The 19,898-nt window shown below is 41.3% G+C and overlaps 1 protein-coding gene across 2 annotated transcripts in view; it reads right to left on the bottom strand.

Annotated features, from left to right (window-relative positions):
• The window catches only part of STK26 (serine/threonine kinase 26), a 70,404-nt gene extending 67,913 nt beyond the window's left edge, over nt 1-2,491 (bottom strand). For both annotated transcript variants that reach the window (XM_036841096.1, XM_036841095.1), the window contains exons 1-2: nt 2,335-2,491; nt 2,082-2,232 (exon numbers count right to left, since the gene is read on the bottom strand). In XM_036841096.1, the coding sequence (XP_036696991.1) occupies nt 2,082-2,123 (42 nt within the window). In that variant the 5' untranslated portion in view covers nt 2,124-2,232; nt 2,335-2,491. The remainder of the gene's footprint in view (nt 1-2,081; nt 2,233-2,334) is intronic.
• Between the last annotated feature and the right edge of the window lie 17,407 nt (nt 2,492-19,898).

Here is a 19,898-nt window from a genome sequence, read left to right as displayed (position 1 = left end):
TCTTTTCTGATATTGAGATGATTGCCCTCCCCAAATCAGGGTAGACAAAGTAATCACAACTTTGGGCAGACATAAAGTGAAAAGCAGAATTTATCATTCAGAAGATGTGATTCACATTCTAAACCACCTTAATTAAGATTTTAAAATTCAAGAGATAGGGAACTCAGATAATGAAACAAAGCAGGGAGCCATAATAAATACTGAACAGCAAGCAGTTCCTACACCATATAAATCAAATAAAGACAAATCAAATAAGGACCAGAAACCATATAAATCAAATAAAGTCAAGACAAATGAAATAAAGACCAGAAACCATTTTCTCCTCAGCACACAGAGTTCCCCAGAATCACAAACTTGATGAACGGGAGGCACTCAATCTGCTGACGCACGCACGCAGGCAGCGCGTGCACACAATGGAGAGAGAAGTACCGAGACCCTCAGAGACAAACTACACATCCGTAACGTTCTACTCTTCACAGAATGGAAAGGAGAGCACGGTGGGAAAAATTTCGCACTTTCTTCCACATCAGACAGAGCAAAACTGTAGTTAGTAATGCAAATTACTAATTCTCTTGATATAATCAAAGGCAGAACTGAATGAATGGGGTGAGGGGCAGTGGCTGGGGGAAAGAGGGAGGGAAGGAGGGGGGTGGCGTGAGAAGAAGGAAGTTTGAGGCATTTTGTAAAGCTTGAATGGATCAACCTATAAAAAGGCCCTAATATTTCTCATTTCCCTTTTTCTTCCTTTCTTTTTTATTAACTACACAGCGACTTCCTGGGACTCAACCCAGACTTGCCCTATATTTAGCTAAAAGGCCTGGTGCTTAGGACACACAGGCGTCCTAGGTTAGATATATGTCCGACACAAACGGTCCTTTTGGGGGAAAGTATTTTAAAAATCCCTTTTTTGTGTGTGACCATGCATCAAATGTGACCAACTGCTTTTTAAAAAAAATGAATTCCATTAATTAATTAGTAAACTGAGGCTCCAATCCATAGCACTTTGATTTCTACTAGAAACATAAGCTGTTTACTACTCTAAACATTTTTTCTGAACGTAGAAAAAGTTTGCTTTCACATTTTTAGAAGGTAATGAGGCTTAAGTGTTTCTAGTCTCTGACCTATTCATAAATAGGTTGTTTAGGCTGTCTAGCAAAGGAAAAAAAAATAAAATGTGAACGCTTAAAAGTTAGTAAACTTGGATAACATTTAGTAGATAGCTTGAAATGCACCGATTTAAAAACATAAAAGCATAAAAAGTGTGTGGACATAGATAGCTTATTTCTTCTTCAATAAAATGAAAATATAATGGGAGAGAGCGGGGAAGATGTCGAGTAAAAAGTTGGGTCCCAGGCAAGTAGTCCCTTGTTGAGGACAAAAAGCTTCCTTTAACCGCATTGCAACAGACCTCCTGTGGGAAAGGCAGGGGGCGGGGCGGGGGAGTCATCACCTCCGCTACTCTAACCTAGGACCCTGCATTTCTCACGCCACCCTATGGGGTGGACCAGGCTGGGGGAGCGAGATACAACTTGGCCCTGAAGCAGCAGCACCAAAAGGGGAAAAGAAGTCACCTCGCTCTTTGCTCTACGCACACAGGAAGAGCCCAATTCAAAGCCGCCACCACCGACACCCCGTTGCCTTGCTCCGCCCCAACTTGTGTCGTGTGTGTGTGTGTGTGTGTGTGTGTGTGTGAGGGGGGAGCACCACTTGCGTTTTACCCCACGAATTCCGAGACACCTCCATCTCTCCCAAGTTAAGTGCTCCCACCTCCAACCCCCAACCGCACCACGCTCAGCCGGCGCAGGTGTCTCGCTCCGGGCTATTTTGTGCACCCCCCCTCGCCCCCCAGCATCCCCACCTCGCCGCGCCCCCAGTCCCTCCGCGCCCGGCCGGCGCAGTGCACCACCTAGCTTACACGCCGGGAAACACTGAGAACCCTCTTCCCGGGTCACCTGGCCGGAGCGCCCGGCCCGGCTTCGGGGGAGCCCTGGGCCGCCTCTCGTCGCCGGTGCCCAGCGCGGAGCGCGCCCCGGGCTCCCGGGCAGTCACGTGGACGGCGGAGGAGGCCCGGGCGTCCTCACCTGCATCCCGGGCACTTGGACCGCCACCGGTGAGTGGGCCATGAAGGCGAAAGCTGCTCCGCGCGGCTTCGGCGGCGGTGGCGCCTTGGGCTCCGACTGGCTCCTCCTCCGGGGGTAGGTCGGCGGCCCTCCCAGGCTTTTCGACCGGGGCCTGGAAGGACACATACGAGTGGGGTTACGGGGCGGGTGGCGCGCGCGGCCCGGGGCCGGGAGGTGGGCGGTCCGCGGCGCGGCTCCCCGAGACTCAGTCTACCTTTCTGGCGCCCGCCCGCCGCTGTGGCAGCCGCCTCAGCTGCTGCTCCTCCTACTGAACGCTGGGCGCCGTGTGTGGCGGTGGCCGGGACCTGGGCTCGAGTGATGCCGCTCGTCTGCTCCTCGCCGCTTTAGGAAGAGGAGGTGGAGGCGCCCCAGCCACCCGCCTGCTCGCCGGGCCGGGGAGGCGGTTGGGGGCGGTTCCGCCGCTGGCCCTGCCCCCGCCCCGCAGCCGGGCGGTGTCAGGAGAGCTAAGGCTCCGCGCAGGGAAGGGGCTCGGCTGGGGTGGTTGGAGCCCGAGAGGAGGGAGGCTCTCCCGGCCCACGGAGAGGAGAACCCGCGGACAGAGGGGCCTGGAGCACGGCTCGGCCTGGAGAGAGAAGGGAAGAATTCGGGTGACCCTCGGGGTCCGAGGGCGTCCCGGACGCGGCCACGTTGCAGGCAGGCGTGCGAGGGCTCGGGCACACGCGGCCTCGCAGAAGTCTTGAGTTGAAACTTGGCGGGTGTTGGAAGTCCTTCTTGACTCCCTGATCTGGTCGAGGGCGGGGACGCAGAGAGCCGCCGAGTCGGTGGACCCCTGCTCTTTCCCCAGCTTCGGGCCGCGCCACTGGGCGGGTCCGTGACCACTCTCCTCTTTCCGGATTCCCCGCCCCCAGACAGGCTTCAGGTGACTTAGAACTGAGGCTACCCCTACCTATCTCTTGGGCTGTCAGTTGGGGGGTTTGGGGGGGTCGACCAGACTGGGGCTTCTCTTCATCACAAGTTCTGCACATGTAAGAGGGAGGGAAGTTGGAAAACAGATGGTACATCGGCAGAAAAATTAATGAGGAAATAGAGGCATGGGAAATGAGATTGGGTCATTAGATGGGCGTATTATTGAACTCAGCATACACAGCAGTGGTTTTGGCAACTCCCTGCCTCCACCCCATTTGAAGTTTCACTCCAGCAGGGAGACAGGCTCTTTTGAGAATAACCTAACAATAACAACCGCAATAATAATAATAGCAGTTCCGGTCATCTCATTATGAAGGAACCTTTGAGAAACCACAAGGGGTTGTAATATGTAATATCCAAGTGCCAGTTTAAAATGAGGATGGAGTTCCCTAACTTGCAGGTTGTTGTAGGTCTGTACCCAACACAGTGTTGGGGCTCTGGCAGACAATAAATGTTTCTCTTGTTCCTTTTGAATCTGTCTCAAAAGATAGCAAATTATTGTTATCAATATGGTTATTGTTAATGGGTGCCATTTTCTTTGTGCCAGGGACCGCTAAGTGCTATATATATGTTACATTATTAAATCTTTACAAGGGTCCCCTGAGGTCATATTGCTTTTCTTCCATTTTGCAGAAATTCAGAAAAAGGCTCAGTGAGGTTAAATAATTTGAGCCAAATATCACATAATTAAGAAGTGGTAGGGCTGGGAATTCAAACCCAGGTCCTTCTGACTTTTAAGATCTGCTGTCTTAGCAACTGTCAAGTACTATACAAAATAGTATTGTTAACTATAAGTCACCATGCCATACATTACATCCCCAGAGCTTAATAATCTTCTAACTGGAAGTTTGAACCCTTTGACCACCTTCACCTACTTCCCCCATCACCCTCCCCTGGCAACCACCAATCTACTTTCTGTTTCTGTAAGTTTGGTATTTTTTTAGATTCCTCATATAAGTGAGATCATACAGTATTCGTCTTTCTCTGTCTGCCTTATTTCACTTAGCATAATGCCCTCAAGGTCCAACCACGTTGTCACAAATGGCAGGCTTTCCTTTTTTATGGCCAAATAATATTCCATTTCATGTATATACACCACATTTTCTTTATCCATTCAGATGGTAAAGGATATCATCCTCAAGTCCAGGCCCTCACCACTTCTAAACTGATGATAGGCCACAATCCAGTCTCTATTTCCCACCAGCCCAGTTCACACTTAATGCCAGCCTGACCAGAAACCTGCAGTGCCATCTAAACTTTAATGTCCATAGAAATTCCCTGGGATATTTTTAAAGTGCAGATTTTGACTTAGCAAGTTTGGAGTGGCCCAAGATTCTGCGTTGCTCTCAATTTCGCAGGTGGTGCGGATAGTGCTGATTCTTAGACCACACTTTGAGTAGCAAGGGTCTGAATCAAGCCCCATCATTTAAGGCTCATCTCGAGTCCCACCCCCACTGACTCTTCCTCATTGATCGAAGCCCTCCTTCAAACTCCTCCTATTGCATGTTGGTGGAAGCAGCACTCACATTGTAGTTCTTTCTTCTTATTTCATGCATTTCATTTGCTTCTCTTACGTTAGAATTATTCAGATAGAATGTCAGCTTTCTGAGGGCAAGATTTTTGTCGGTTTTGTTTGCTGCTGTATCCTCAGAGCCTAGAACAGTGTATGGCACATAGGAAGCCCTCAATAGATATTTGTTGAATGAATGGATGGATGGATTTCCTTTGAACTCTTCACTGAGGTTGGCATAGTGCTAGTTGGTATAGTGTTTTATTGATGGCCTGGTTTAACTCCTAGGCACTGCTCTTGCTGAATCTTTAAATTGTTCACTTTACTATATGTTACATCTTTCTTTTTTTGTCTCCTAAATTCTTTTCCATTACTTTAATTTCACAACTACCTAAGAGCAAGTTGTGTAATTTTAATAAATAAGGTAAGCATATCTAAGAAGTGACTTTTCCTGACATGATTCTGGGCCAGAGTTATGTAAGCCTGTGGAAGACTGAATGCTAAATTTTGAGACCTGAACTATTGAGAAATTTCCTTAAAAACACTGCTTTTGAGATCTTAGTGAACTTTCTGACCTTTCTTTAGGTTTCCTGCTATTAAATAAACTGTTGTTATTATTGATAGAGATCACTTGAGTTTTTACATGGAGTTCCTTGTAGTTTGCTTATGCTTTTTCATGTGTCTATTTCTTAATTTAAACAAAATGACAAGAAATTCAAGTATGCTTTTGTTATTCCCCCCCAAAAGGGCACTTGAATATTTTTACTCCAAAATGTCAGCCTAGAGTCTAATAATATATTACAATGTGTTCCCACAGCTTGAGGGGAGACACCACATCTTATGTTCTGAGTAGCCCCATAGAGTGTGACATAGTGTATCAGATTGGATTTGGTACCTGCTTGATTGATGTGACCTGAGTGGGTATGAATACTTAATAACCATATAAATAAAGCAAAATTATATACAGATTAAGCAAAGTCAGTGAATTCCAAGTTCGACTGTGCCCTTGAACCCAACAAAAGTTACTAATTTAAATTTACAATCTGTGGCTTCAGTTTCCTGACATTTGTCACACCCTCAATATTAAATATTTAACTTTTCCCATGTTTATAAATATTTACTGAATGGACTGGGTTCATGGCTAAAGTGCAGGTAGACAGAAATGGCCAAACTTTAATGTAGGCAATAGTGAGGTAATGCATTAGGGCCATGGTTCTCAACCAGGAGCAAATTTGCTTCCTGGAGACATTGTTGGTTGTCACGAATGAGGGGGAAGGGTGCTACTGGTAGTGGGCAGGGGCCAGAAATGCTGCTAACCATACTCCAATGCACAGGGCAACAAAGGATTAGCCCACCCAAAATGTCCATGGTGCCAGCGTTTGAAACACCGTGCTCTATACTCTTTGCATTAAGGTTTACTAACCAGGTGACAGACTTTTTTTTTTTTTTTAGTTTTTTTTGATGTGGACCATTTTTTTTTTAACGTCTTTACTGGAGTATAATTGCTTTACAGTGGTGTGTTAGTTTCTGCTTTATAACAAAGTGAATCAACTATACATATACATATATCCCCATATCCCCTCCCTCTTGCGTCTCCCTCCCACCCTCCCTATCCCAGCCCTCTAGGCGGACATAAAGCACCAAGCTGATCTCCCACATATCTCGCGTCCAAAAAACCAAAACATAAAACAGAACCAATGGATGTGGACCATTTTTAAAGTCTTTACTGAATTTGTTACAATACTGCTTCTGTTTTATGTTTTGGTTTTTTGGCCGCGAGGCATGTGGGATCTTAGCTCCCCAACCAGGGATCGAACCTGCACCCCCTTCACTGGAAGGCGAAGTCTTAACCACTGGACCGCCAGGGAAGTCCCATAAGCAGGTAACAGACTTAAGAATCCTTGTTCCCTGAAGATTTTAGTTCAATGTGGTGGCTGGGGCTAAAACGAAGAAACAAACAATCCCACAAGATATTGGGCCACATCAAGGGGGTACCGGAAACAAAGCAGTATTTTTATGCCACCTTTGTATAGACCATAGATCATCTTCCCCCAAAGAGTGAATACTACTTAATGAAAAATACTATTGAACAGCAAATAACCTTAAGAAAAATTTAATGATTTGTGTTAAAAAATTTAATCATGGAGCATGTTCTAATGTACCAGGCATTACCTAGGAGCCTTCAAATATGTTACCTCATCGAGATAAATTTGACCTCTTACTCCACTTTATAAAATTTAAAGGTAGGGTTTCACATTTTGGACTGTCACATTTTGAGACTCATCACTACATTAAAATGTATAAAGTGCATATATGTCTGAAGTGTAAGAGAAGTTGATACAATTATCTGAATTTCTTTCAATTATCTGAATATTTGAAACTAAAGGAAATTATCCGGGTAATTCTAGAACCGCACCATCCAGTGATAGGAATATTTTGATTTAAGCTACTAGACTCTATTGATATTTGGAAATATAACATTCAAGGGTTCTTTTCTTTTTGTTTTCTTTTTTTTTTACAAAGGCATATGTGATACCGTAACTCTCCTCTTTACTTTACTCTCTGTGGGTATCAAATTGGAAAGCACGAAATAATAGTTCTTGCAGATGTTGTAACCTGGCTATTGTTCCAGCAAAGCATCCCAAAGAAAAACATACTGAATCAATTCTCGGTCAAGGAGCATTAAACCTGTGTAATTGCTTAATTCTCCTGAATAACCTTGCACCTTTGGGGGCTCGCACAGTACTCTGCCATAGTATTATTTATAACAAAAACCTAGTATTTAAGACTCAGCACAGCTGAATTTTCTTGCTAGCTTTACTTCCTGACGCTACTGAGGGGAGTAGAGCAACGGAGGAGGTGGGTGGAAGCAGATGCTGCTTAAGCGGTTTCCTGCTTAGAACATTTCTTTACATATACGCTTACTCACTTTGCAATATTTGCATTTAAGTATGAAAAGAATTGAGCTCATTACTTCTTGCCTTCACCAATTGGTTACAGAACTGAGAGGTAGATGTGGCCCCAACAATTTCATTCACATGTAGAGGTAGGAGTCGAAAGATAGCACGATAAGAAATAACTTCCTGGTTCTAGTTTTGCTGCCTGCCTTAACTCTCACACAATTGCACTGTTGATCTTTAGATGCCTTAGACCCAAGGTGAAGGCCCTCAGAAGCCTGCCGGTACTCACTCACAGTCTCCTCAATGGTGACAGACCACTGCTTGCTGTACCATTCATCCTATAATTGAGTTTTGTGTTGCCATAGGGGTACATGAGGAGACTGGGGAGTTTCTTAGGAGAGATTCTTTGGGAGACTAGGCTCTTTGTAATGAAGTCAGGTAACTTCTTTGTATTCTCCAGAGTGCAGTTTTTAGTCACAGGAGAACCATTCATGGGTTACCATGAAATGATGCTAGACAACCAATTTGGGTGATACTTTTCCCCTCAGAATTAACTTTTTTACATGTATTGAATTGACCACTTGTTCTTTAATTTGTAGGTTTCTCAAGAAACAGTTCTAGTCAAAGGTGGCAGTTAAAAACAGGAAAAAAACTGGCAGTTGAGACCAAATAGGAAGTGACTATGCCATCAGCTCACACTGAGGAAAAGGAAGTTGTTGCCAGGACCTCTAAGAAAGGCAGTTGTGTAAAATTACCCTTCAACTTGCTTGCTGAGGTTCTGTCACCCTGTGGTAAAAGCTCCCATAGTTTTGTTACTTCTGTACTCAAGAGAACATGAACAGAACTGGAGAATAGCAGGCAGCCCTTGCAGGGCTGTTATCAGGGACTACCAGAAGTTTCTGGGGCAGAAACTCAACATTGTAGACAAGCAGAGCTCCCGCTCTACTCATTTTTTTTTTTCTGTGCCAAATAGATATTTTAAGATTAGTTAAAATTCAGTATGTTCCACCGTGAGGCCCACTAGAAGGGTCCCACTATAGACTGCAACAGGGGATTTTTGCTGAGAAATCGAAGGCAGAACTTTTTTTTATACTTTTACTGGGGCCCCAGAGCCAGGCTAGGCCACACCACCTTTCCCTTTTTCCTTTCGTTTCTCTTCCGCTCTTTGCTTTCTCACATATTTCTCGAGCACAGTGCCAGGAACTGTGCTAAGTGCTGGGAATACAAAGAAATGCAAGGAGTTTGCTTTCTTGCAAGAAATACAATAAAAAAACAAGGATCACTCAGTAACCTTTAAAAATTGTATAAAATTAAAAAACAAACAAACAAACAAACAAGGAGCACTCAAAGTGATACATAATGATAGTAGCAATACAATTTTTGAAAATGTTACAGCAACTGGCACCAGAGAGCAATTCATTTTACCTGTGTAGATCCTGGAAGGCTTCACAAAAAAGGTGATATTTGAGCTACGCCTTGAAAAATGGGTAGAGAATCAGGGAAAGGGAGTGGAGAAGAAAGGGGATTCCAGATAGAAGGAACAGCATGAGCAAATGCCTAAGTGAGGCATGTGTATTCCCATCACCTGATGACCTGGTTAAAATACAGATCCTGTGCTCCATTTAGACAGATTCTGATTTTGAAGGTTTCAGATGAAGAAAGGGCATTTGTATTTTATTTAAAAAAAAACACTCCCCAGGTGATTATGATGTGTCCTCTTGGTTATGAACCACTAACTTAGAGGAATGACAAGCTTTCTTTGAGGACGAGATGGTAGTTTGGTCTAACAGGCAGAGGCCTGTTACATGAGGCATCCCAGCAATGAAGTTGGAAGGAGGAATGGGGGACAGACTGTGAGCCTTGTCTGCCATGCTAAAAACTTTGGACTTGATCCCGTAGGCTCCCAGGAGTACTGAGTGGTTTTAAGGAAGAGAGGAATTTGCTCCAGATTTGTATTTTTTTAAAAAACTCTCTATTTGGTACATAAAAGATAGATTGGATATGGGAGAGACTGGAAGCAGAGGGACCTATTAAGATGCTATTAGGAGGGCATTGTAAAAGTACAAGAGAAGAATTGAACTAAATTAATGGCTGTAGAATAAAATACCTAGGAATAAACCTACCTAAGGAGACAAAAGACCTGTATGCAGAAAACTATAAGACACTGAAAGAAATTAAAGATGATACAAACAGATGGAGAGTTGTACCATGTTCTTGGATTGGAAGAATCAACATTGTGAAAATGACTATACTACCCAAAGCAACCTACCGATTCAATGCAATCCCTATCAAACTACCAATGGCATTTTTCACGGAACTAGAACAAAAAATTTCACAATTTGTATGGAAACACAAAAGACCCCGCATAGCCAAAGCAATCTTGAGAAAGAAAAACGGAGCTGGAGGAAGCAGGCTCCCAGACTTCAGACTATACTACAAAGCTACAGTAATCAAGACAGTGTGGTACTGGCACAAAAACAGAAACATAGATCAATGGAACAGGATAGAAAGCCGAGAGATAAACCCATGCACCTATGGTCAACTAATCTATGACAAACGAGGCAAGGATATACAATGGAGAAAAGACAGCCTCTTCAATAAGTGGTGCTGGGAAAACTGGACAGCTACATGTAAAAGAATGAAATTGGAACACTTCCTAACACCATGCACAAAAATAAGCTCAAAATGGATTAAAGACGTAAATGTAATGCCAGACACTATCAAACTCTTAGAGGAAAACATAGGCAGAACACTCTATGACATAAATCACAGCAAGATCCTTTTTGACCCAGCTCCTAGAGAAATGGAAATAAAAACACAAATAAACAAATGGGACCTAATGAAACTTAAAAGTTTTTGCACAGCAAAGGAAACCATAAACAAGACCAAAAGACAACCCTCGGAATGGGAGAAAATATTTGCAAATGAAGCCACTGACAAAGGATTAATCTCCAAAATTTACAAGCAGCTCATGCAGCTGAATATCAAAAAAACAAACAACCCAATCCAAAGATGGGCAGAAGACCTAAATAGACATTTCTCCAAAGAAGATATACGGATTGCCAACAAACACATGAAAGGATGCTCAACATCACTAATCATTAGAGAAATGCAAATCAAAACTACAATGAGGTATCACCTCACACCACTCAGAATGGCCATCATCAAAAGGTCTACAAACAATAAGTGCTGGAGAGGGTGTGGAGAAAAGGGAACCCTCTTGCACTGTTGGTGGGAATGTAAATTGATACAGCCACTATGGAGAACAGTATGGAGGTTCCTTAAAAAACTAAAAATAGAACTACCATACGAAATTGAGTTACTTGTAGTGAAGTGGATGGACCTAGAGTCTGTCATGCAGAGTGAAGTAAGTCAGAAAGAGAAAAACAAATACCATATGTTAACACATGTATATGGAATCAAAAAAAAAAACGTTCTGATGAATCTGGGGCAGGACAGGAATAAACATGCAGACGTAGCGAATGGACTTGAGGACACAGGGAGGGGGACGGGTAAGCTGGGACGAAGTGAGAGAGTAGCATGGACATATATACACTACCAAACGTAAAATAGCTAGCTAGTGGGAAGCAGCTGCATAGCACAGGGAGATCAGCTCGGTGCTTTGTGTCCACCTAAAGGGGTGGGATAGGGAGGGTGGGAGGGAGACGCAAGAGGCAGGGGATATGGGTATATATGTATACGTATAGCTGATTCACTTTGTTATAAAGCAGAAACTAACACACCATTGTAAAGCAATTATACTCCAATAAAGATGTTTAAAAAAATTGTATGAAAGGAATTCTGGCTAAGGACAAAGTTGTTAATAAAAGAGTCATCTTTTGTAATTTAAACAATTAACTCTGAAATTCAAAAATAAAAATAAGAATTATGGGGAAAAAAAGAGAAGCACATGTGATCAACAACAGTTTTTATCGTATTCTGTATTATATTATTATGATGTACAAATCAATAACTTAATTAAACATTGATACAATTAAATTTTTAAAATTAATTAATTAATTAATTAATTAATGGCTGTGAGAATGAAGAGGAGGGTGTAGATTCCAGAAATAATTTGGAGGTGAAATCAACAGCATTCAGTTGATTGGATGTGGACAGGACCAGAGGGAGAGGTTTAAAATGCCAGAGACATCTAGCTTAGAGAAATGGGTAAACGTTGACGCCTGGAACTGAGCCAGGGCATACAGAAGGAGGACCAGGTTTGGGGGAAAGATAAGGAGTTTAGTTTGGATACACTGAGTTTGAGGTGCCTGTATGACATCTAAGTGGAGATGTCTAGAAGGCAGTTGAAAATAACAAGAGGTCAGATTGCGAATACACGTCTGGGAATTGCAAAGAGAAATGCTTTGTAACTTCATGGCAAGGTGTCAACAAGGGCATAAAAAATAGAAATCAAGTTAGAACCATTCACCTCCTATTTAGAAAATCACTTCTTGTATAATTTTTCTATGTTTTGGTCCAGTCAAATGCTGCCTGTGCCTACTGACATCATATCTATCTCAAAAAGTATACTATTTTCTTCAGAGTAATGATTGTTAATCTCATGTCTATAAGATGGTATTACCAAATATTTCTGCTGTGTCCCTGCATACGTAGATTGCCTTTTGAATGCATGATAATGACAGTAAAGAAAGGAATGGAGCAAAGGACAGAAATGATGTGAAGAGATCTGAATGCTATGTTGCCAGGTTTTCTGGGATGGTTTTCTTGCATGCAACTGTAAAATAGATTATTGTGCGCCAGAACAGTTTGTATTATATTTCCCCTCCTACACTCTAAAGAAAATGAGGTGGGAGATGACATGCATGCCTGGTTTCACGAGGCCAAGTCAGTGTCTTCTACAACAGAAAGAAAAACAGGAACAATTTATTGCAATCTAAAGCACAGATTACTGGCCAAGTCATGATGTTTGCCTGCTGTGAAAGTGCACAGCAACCTTAGTTAATACTTCTTCAATTTTTCAGAATCATTCATGCCATTCTGGTTCTTCCATTCTTTCTGTGCTATTGACCTTTTATGAAACTTCACACATCCTTATAGTTTACCATATGTGAAGGTAGGCATTCAAGTGGCTAAATGCCAACTTGAAGTTAACATAGATAAATCATGCTTTTCATATAAATTGTGAAAATAGTGGTAGACATTTACAATCTGAGATCATGAAAGCAGATACAAATAGAGTATATTTTAAATGTTTTGTACAATGCATTTTATTATGTGTTTGGGTTTTTCTCAGGTGTTACAAGAAACTGAAATATACCAGCTCTTAAATTTTAAAGTAACTTTTGCGTCTGACAATATACAGATTCCTGCTATGCAAATATAGAGAAATGAGTGCTTACTATGTTGTGAAGGATGGATTTAGTTCATGAAACATACACTAAAAAGAGATTATTTTCTTCTTTTTTTGCCAGACTCTCAAAGCATAAAAAGGTTATTGCTGTATGGAAAGGTCATTTGTATGAACAATGACAAAAGAAACTGTGTCTGGGTTGTAAAATGCTAGGTTGTTGAGTATGTTTCCTACTAGAAAAAAAAAAGTAAGGTAATCAATGTGAGAATGCATAACAATACACTTCAATATCACTCTTCTACTTTGGTTCTGCACATAGTAAATTAGGTATAAAGTAGTTCTTTCATTGTCCTTTTTAAAGCAAGAAGCTCAAGCCAAAGTCATATTAATGTAAATTGAGGCATCAAAGCTATAATTTATATAGTGCTTACTATTATTTACATAGTGTCAGGCATGGTTGCAAATTATATATACACCCACATAATCCTCAGCATGACTCCATGAGCTAGGTACTACTATCATAATGTCGTTCCCATTTTACAGTTGATGAAACTGAGGCACAGAGAGATTAAGTAACTCATCCAAGGTAGGGCTGGCAGATAAAGTACAGGATGCCCAGTTAAATTTTAATTTTAATAAGCGATGAATAATTCTACATGAGACATGTACTTAAAAAGTATTATTTTCTGAAATTCAAATTCAACTGGCTGTCCTGCTTTTTTATTTGCTAAATTTGACAACCCTACAAGCCAAGGTCATATAGTTATTAAGGAGTGGAGCCAGAATTTGAACCCAGGGAGTGTGACATCAGAATTCATGCTCTTAACCACTATGCTTTTACTGATTATAAGGAATGCAGGGTAGAGTGCTTTATTATCTATATGAGGAATATTGAAAAATATCATGACTCATGAATACCTCACGGGCAGGATCATAGATTTATAAGTTTGAATTTATTTCAATTTACTCTAATTGTTACTATTATTTGGGCACAGTATTTATAGTGAGAATTTTTGTTCTAAAACTAATAAGACCTATAACATTTTTGAACTAATTTTTTCTTCAGTGCTCTCCAAGGAGAGAGACTAAAGAAAAAGTGTGATTCAGTGTGATGTGTGGAATTAACTGATCAGTATTGTTATTCAAAACACCTTACTCTTCCTTCAGAAAGCAGCTTCGTGTTGTTTATAAAGAGTAATAGCTTTTTTAAAGAAAAATATGTGATATATTTACTCACACCATTTTCTTCTCTCTTCCTTTGTTATTTTTACTCTAGAACAGATAAAGGGGCATCAACTTTTTGCAAGGTAATGCAATTTAATGGAAAAAACCTGGGCTTTGGAGCCAGACAGACCTTATTAGCTGTGCGAACTTGATGTCTGAGCCTCATTTTCCTCATCTAGGAAACGGGGATTATTAATGCCTCTTTCAAGTGGTGATGATGAGGCTTAAATGAGGTAATGAACATACACCGCTCTAATGTGGTATCTGATACAGAATTGACACTTTACAAGTAGTGGTAGTTCCTTTCCCCTGTACCTTTGCCTCTTCCCCTGAGCCTCCACTACTGTCAGCAACCCTCATGAATCTTTGAAAATCTTCCGCTTATTTATGGAAGCATTTTGACTTGCCCAGAGGTTACATAGCAATCAGGGGTAGAGTCAGTTGGAATCCACAGTGCATAAAATGTTTTTCTTCTTTTTGTGATTTGTTTGAATCCCTAAAATGTTTAGGTTAGAACAGAAGACTACAGTGTGATTTCTGCTCTTAGAGATTCGTTGTGAGGATTTTGCAGGTGCTTTTTTTCCCCCCTACATTGAGAATGTTCTTAGAGTTTCAGGGTGGGGTTTATATACTTTAGTTTCATGGGGAAAGTCACCGTGGACATCTCTGAGGGACACAGAGAGGCACAAAAAGAAATGGCAAGAGCAGGGAAATTATGTCATTAAAGCATTTTCCTGTGTATACATGTGTACACATGCATGTGTGTTGAAGCACGAGGTGGTGATGTATGATGAGGGAAAATACAAAAGTTACTATAATCAAATCAGATGCAGTTATGGTCAAATACAAAGTCATTATAATATTGAAAAAAATCAATTCGGGAAGGTGCCATACAGTGTACTAAGTAAGAACATGGACTGTGGAGCCAGACTACTGAGGTTCAAATCCCAGTCTTGTTTATGTACTAGCTCTGTGATCATCAGCAAGGTGTTTAGTTTTCTGTACCTCAGTTTCCTCATCTGTCAAATGTGGGTAATAAAAATACCTATCTAATCGAGTTGACTTAAGACCTTAAGTATGTGCTATTTTTCCTTTAAACTTTTAGTGAAGTATGCCATACATACAGAAAGTTGCACAGATCATGTGCTGAACAGCTCAATGAAATTCCACAAAATTAGCACACTCATGTGTCTGTCACCCAGATCAAGAAACAGAACACTACCCTCAGCCAGTCAGTACCTCCTCCAGCCCAAATGTATCCACCTCCTTGTCTTCAAACCTTGTGGATTCGTATTTTCTACCTTTGAACTTTAAATGAGGATCTATGCGAGGTGCTTAGAACAGTGCCTGGCACGTAGTAAACACAATATAAGCTTTCCAAAGTGATTTTAACCACAACAAGAGAGAAGGTATGTTTTGGGGGTAGAATTCTTCATAGGAATAACGAAATCAAAAGCAAACTTGTGAGCTAAAGGAAATGACAAAGTTAAATATAACAAGCTTCTTTAAAAATTATGAGAGTTCTGGAAAACATTTTGTTTCTATAAATTATATCTATTGTATATCCCATGGTCAGAAAAATACATTCCATTTGAGACATCAGAGAAAACATATGCCCAAACATTTTAACACAATCCAGAATAAGATTTTTATTCAAATTGTTAAAAGATTAATAAATGAAAAACGAGTTTGGCAGAAGCCTTTTCGGGCCTCAGTGTCCTCATTGTAAAATGAAGACAATTGGTCCATCTCTAAGGTTCTTTCCAGCACTGACATTTAATGATTATATTTTCAAAATTTCTTAAAAAGCAAAATCTGGAAATCTCTGAGCCATTGTTTTATAGACAAATAATAAATCTAGAGTCACAGTCAAACATCACCTTTCAGAAGAAAGGCAGCAGGGTTTCTGTGAGAGAAAATCATGTCTGATTAATCTATTAGCACTCAAGAGAGTAAATAACGTACGGACAAGGAGAAACCAGGGGATAGGACCTACACAGACTTTTTAAAAATCTTTTGACAGGCTTCCATACTGTTGACATTTTTGTTGTTAAATGAGTCCTCTCTGGATGGAGAAGCGCTGGCATTAAGATTCCCATGGTCCCAGGCTTATTTAAATGTTATAAGTCGTGTAAAATAAGGTGTACACAGTGGTATTTCTGTGTTTGTAGCTGGCACTAAGCTCTTCTCGGTAGTGAAGTGGTAAGCCAACATAGGATAAATTGCAGGAAAATCTCTCAAAATTGGGGGAGTAAGAAAAAGAAACAATAGATTACTTCAGCAAGGTAAAGCATTTATAGAAAAAAATTCCTAACTATACGATACGAATAATAAGATCTGTTGTTACTTATGGCTCTGGAAAGAGACCCAGGAGTTGTAGATATTTCTAGAACAATTTCAGCTGACTGTGCCATTTTGGCTGGAAAGGTCAACAAAATGCTGTGCGTCAATAGAAAACAGACTAGAAACAGAATAACACATCATCCTATTTTTGAAAAAAAATTTAAACCTTCTACAGCCACATCTGGAACAGAATATTTAATTCTGGGGGTTTTAATTTAAGAAAGGCAAAATGTACCTCAAGGTGGTATAGAGATGGGCAACAAGAATGAAGGAGTGAGAAGGAGCTGCACTGAGACAGACTCAGTGTTAGGATTCTTTAACCCAAAAGGATGAAGATAGAGGCAACGGCCAAAGTTCACTAATAGTGCTTATTTAGTACTCACTCTGTGCCTGGCACAGGTCTTAGCACTTGACGTGTACTGAATCTTTCAATACCTATTAACCCTATAATGTAGGTCCCACTATTATCCTCATTATAAAAGCATCATAAAGGATATGTACAGAGTAAATAGTGATCAAAGCTATTCACTGGCTAGAGCTCAGCACAGACCTTAAACCTCAAAAGAGTCAAATCCAAGACAAGCGAAAGGAAGTGAGACTTTACACAGTGGGCAGTAAAACCTAGGGAACTCACCACCTAAAGCAACAGTACAAGTTGAGCTGAAAAGAGATTCCAAGAAGGATTTAGACTATATTTATAGAAGATAAAACCAAAATAGCTTATGAAGAGAATCTTGTGAAATGTCCTTAACCTTTGAGGTTGTCATAAATGAGGACAACCACACCCTCTCTCCTACTGCCAACGTGTGTCTGAATCCCCCTGTACAAATTCTGGGCTGGATAGGCCAGAAATTTTGCCAAGTGTGGCTTTTCCTTTTAATTATGACGTAAGTAGGGGAATGGTACATGAATTCCCTGTGGGTATTTCAAGATGGTTGTAATTTATACTGTACTTGAATGTTTTCATTGATAACTTAAACTACACATAATCCTATTTTAAGCAAAGCTTTGCCCTGTAGAAATGGATCTTTTTCAAAAAATTACATGCAGAAGAATGAATTGCCACACAGAGAGCAGGTAGAGGGTTTTTGCTTTAATATCCACCCTCTAGTCAGTGTTTATTTTGGGTTATTTCATGCCCATATATCTTAAAGATATTACATTTCAGAGAAAATACATTGCATACAAGGAAAAACAAAAAAAAAATAGCTTAAAAGAATATCCCTGTGTAAAAACTCTCCCATGAAAACTTACATAATACCTTCTCTGTCACATCAATCCTCATGAAACTCAAGCACAGACCCATCCAGTGTTGCTGAGGGCTTCTTCGGTCTTGTTGGTATAACACTGCTAGATTCCACAGAATACACCAACGTTCTCCCTTGGCTTGGTGACCTCTACCTTTTTGAAACACTGTGTGTGCGCCAGGCATACCATGAAAAAGAAACAGAGAAGAACGTCTAGGAGTGCATGTGTAGTTCACAGAGAACTAACCTTATCTGTGGGAAGGAAGTATGAAAAGAAAAATGAAAAAAAATTGGAAAGCTGAGAAACAGAGGAAGGTGAAAGGGACAAATGAAAAGATAGCATTGTTCTGAAGTATATTATACAATTAAAAATTGTTTGGGGAGTTCCCTGGTGGCCTAGTGGTTAGGATTCCAGGCTTTCACTGTTGTCGCCCAGGTTCAACCCCTGGTCGGGGAACTGAGATCCCGCAAGCCATGCAGCGCGGCCAACAACAAAAATAATAAAAATTAAAACTTTATTTAAAAAATTGTTTAAAAGAGAGATAGGACTAAATGTGGATCTAAATGGTAACATGGATAATTGGGCCATAAGCAAAATGGCGAAGCTGACCTACCCCTTGAGCTACCCTCCTTCTCATAGCAGAGGCTCTGTGCTCTCCTCACTGTCCTCACCCTGACCCTGTGTCCTCTGGCTGCCCAAAGCTCATTTCGACAGCTAGCGGCTAAGCCAGTACTTCCCCAGGCAGTGCCCTGGTGCCATTCTCACCTCTCCTGGTCAAAATGAATCTGTGTTCTGCCCAGTTTGTTACCCTGGCTTGAGAACATTTTCAGCTTCATAGAGAATACTTATTAAATGCAGCTCTCTCTTTACTTCTACTTGCAAGCAGAGATATTTTGGGAGCAGAGACCTCCTGACACCCTCAAATATCTGGTGGAAAGCCAACAGTTTTGGTCTAAATCAGGTAACCACAGTGACCTTACGTTTCCTCATCTGTAGAATGGAGCTAATAATACCCTTCCTTTCTATTACAATTGACGACACTCTGACACACATTTACCTGTTTGGTCCTCAAAGCCACCCTGTGAGGTAAGGATTATTTCTCCATCTTACAGACAAGGGAACTGAAGCTCAGTGAGGTTAAGTAACTTGTCCTGGGATAATATGTGAAAGGGCTGGTGCGGGAGGAGAGAAGTCAGCCAGCCAAGGCAGTGAGTTGACATGCGATGATAAAGCTGGTGATGCCTGGTGCAGGAGCCACGTAGCTGTGCGGAGGCAGTATGGAATCAAGGGTGTATGTATGGACTTTGGAGTCACAGACACGTAAGTATGAATCCTGGCCCTGCCTCATTTTACCTGGCATCCCTTGGGCAGGTCACCTTCTCTGAGTCTACATTTCCTCATTTGGAAGATGCAGATAATAATGCTTCCCTTATGGACCTGTTGTGAGGATTAGGTGAAACGCTGAGTGTAATGTACTTAGTACAGTGCAAGGCACATGAGAAACATGCAAAACATCTGGAAGCTTCTGGAATCATTAGTGGTAGTAATACTTGGTGCGTGTGCTAGCCCAGAACATGAAGTCCACTGGCCCAAAGGTAGAGTTAGCCACTAGTAAGCAGGCTGTCAGCAAACAGAAGCAAACATGGTTGGCACAAGGAAGGAAAAAGGAGACTGGTCAAGGCTACCTAGGACTAGGTTGCAGTTTCCTTAGAACAGTGGTTCCCAAACTTGAACCTGTACTAGAATTACAGGGCTCATTAAATGACAGATGGCTGGGCCTTACTCCCAGAGTGTCTGATTCAGAAGTTGAGGATGGGGCCTGAGAATCTGCATTTCTAATGAGTTCCCTGATCTTGGGAGCCCACTTTGAGAATCATTGTCACAGAATAAAGGATCCTGTCCAGCTCTAGGCATCAGAGTCTCCTTGCTTTTGTCTCCTCTTTCTGTCTTAATAAAAATTCACCTGAAAAATGCCAACCTGGTTCTGGTAGAACAAAGGGAATTGCCCATAACTGGTCCAGGGGAGCTTAGGCAATTAGAGGACTGCTGGAAACCAGGGATGGTAGTGGCAATGACTGCCCCAGTTAGAGGATGGGGAGAAGTCTTACAGCAGAATAAAGGTCAAAACTCAGAGGAGAAAGAATCAGAGACAGCTGTGATTACTGAGCCCTTCCCAGCTTGGATTTCCTTCACAAGCTTTTTCTTGCCTAAGCTTTTTATCCCTTTTGTGACTACAACTGTATTGGGGGTAATGGGAGAAAGATTCACTATATTTTCTTTATGGACTTTTCCTACTCCCTTGTTTTATTCTT

This window comes from Balaenoptera musculus, chromosome X (genome assembly GCF_009873245.2).
Source record: "Balaenoptera musculus isolate JJ_BM4_2016_0621 chromosome X, mBalMus1.pri.v3, whole genome shotgun sequence".
Taxonomy (NCBI): Eukaryota; Metazoa; Chordata; class Mammalia; order Artiodactyla; family Balaenopteridae; genus Balaenoptera; species Balaenoptera musculus.
The sequence above is the reverse complement of the archived record's forward strand: the minus strand, read 5'-3'. Positions and strand labels throughout refer to the sequence as shown.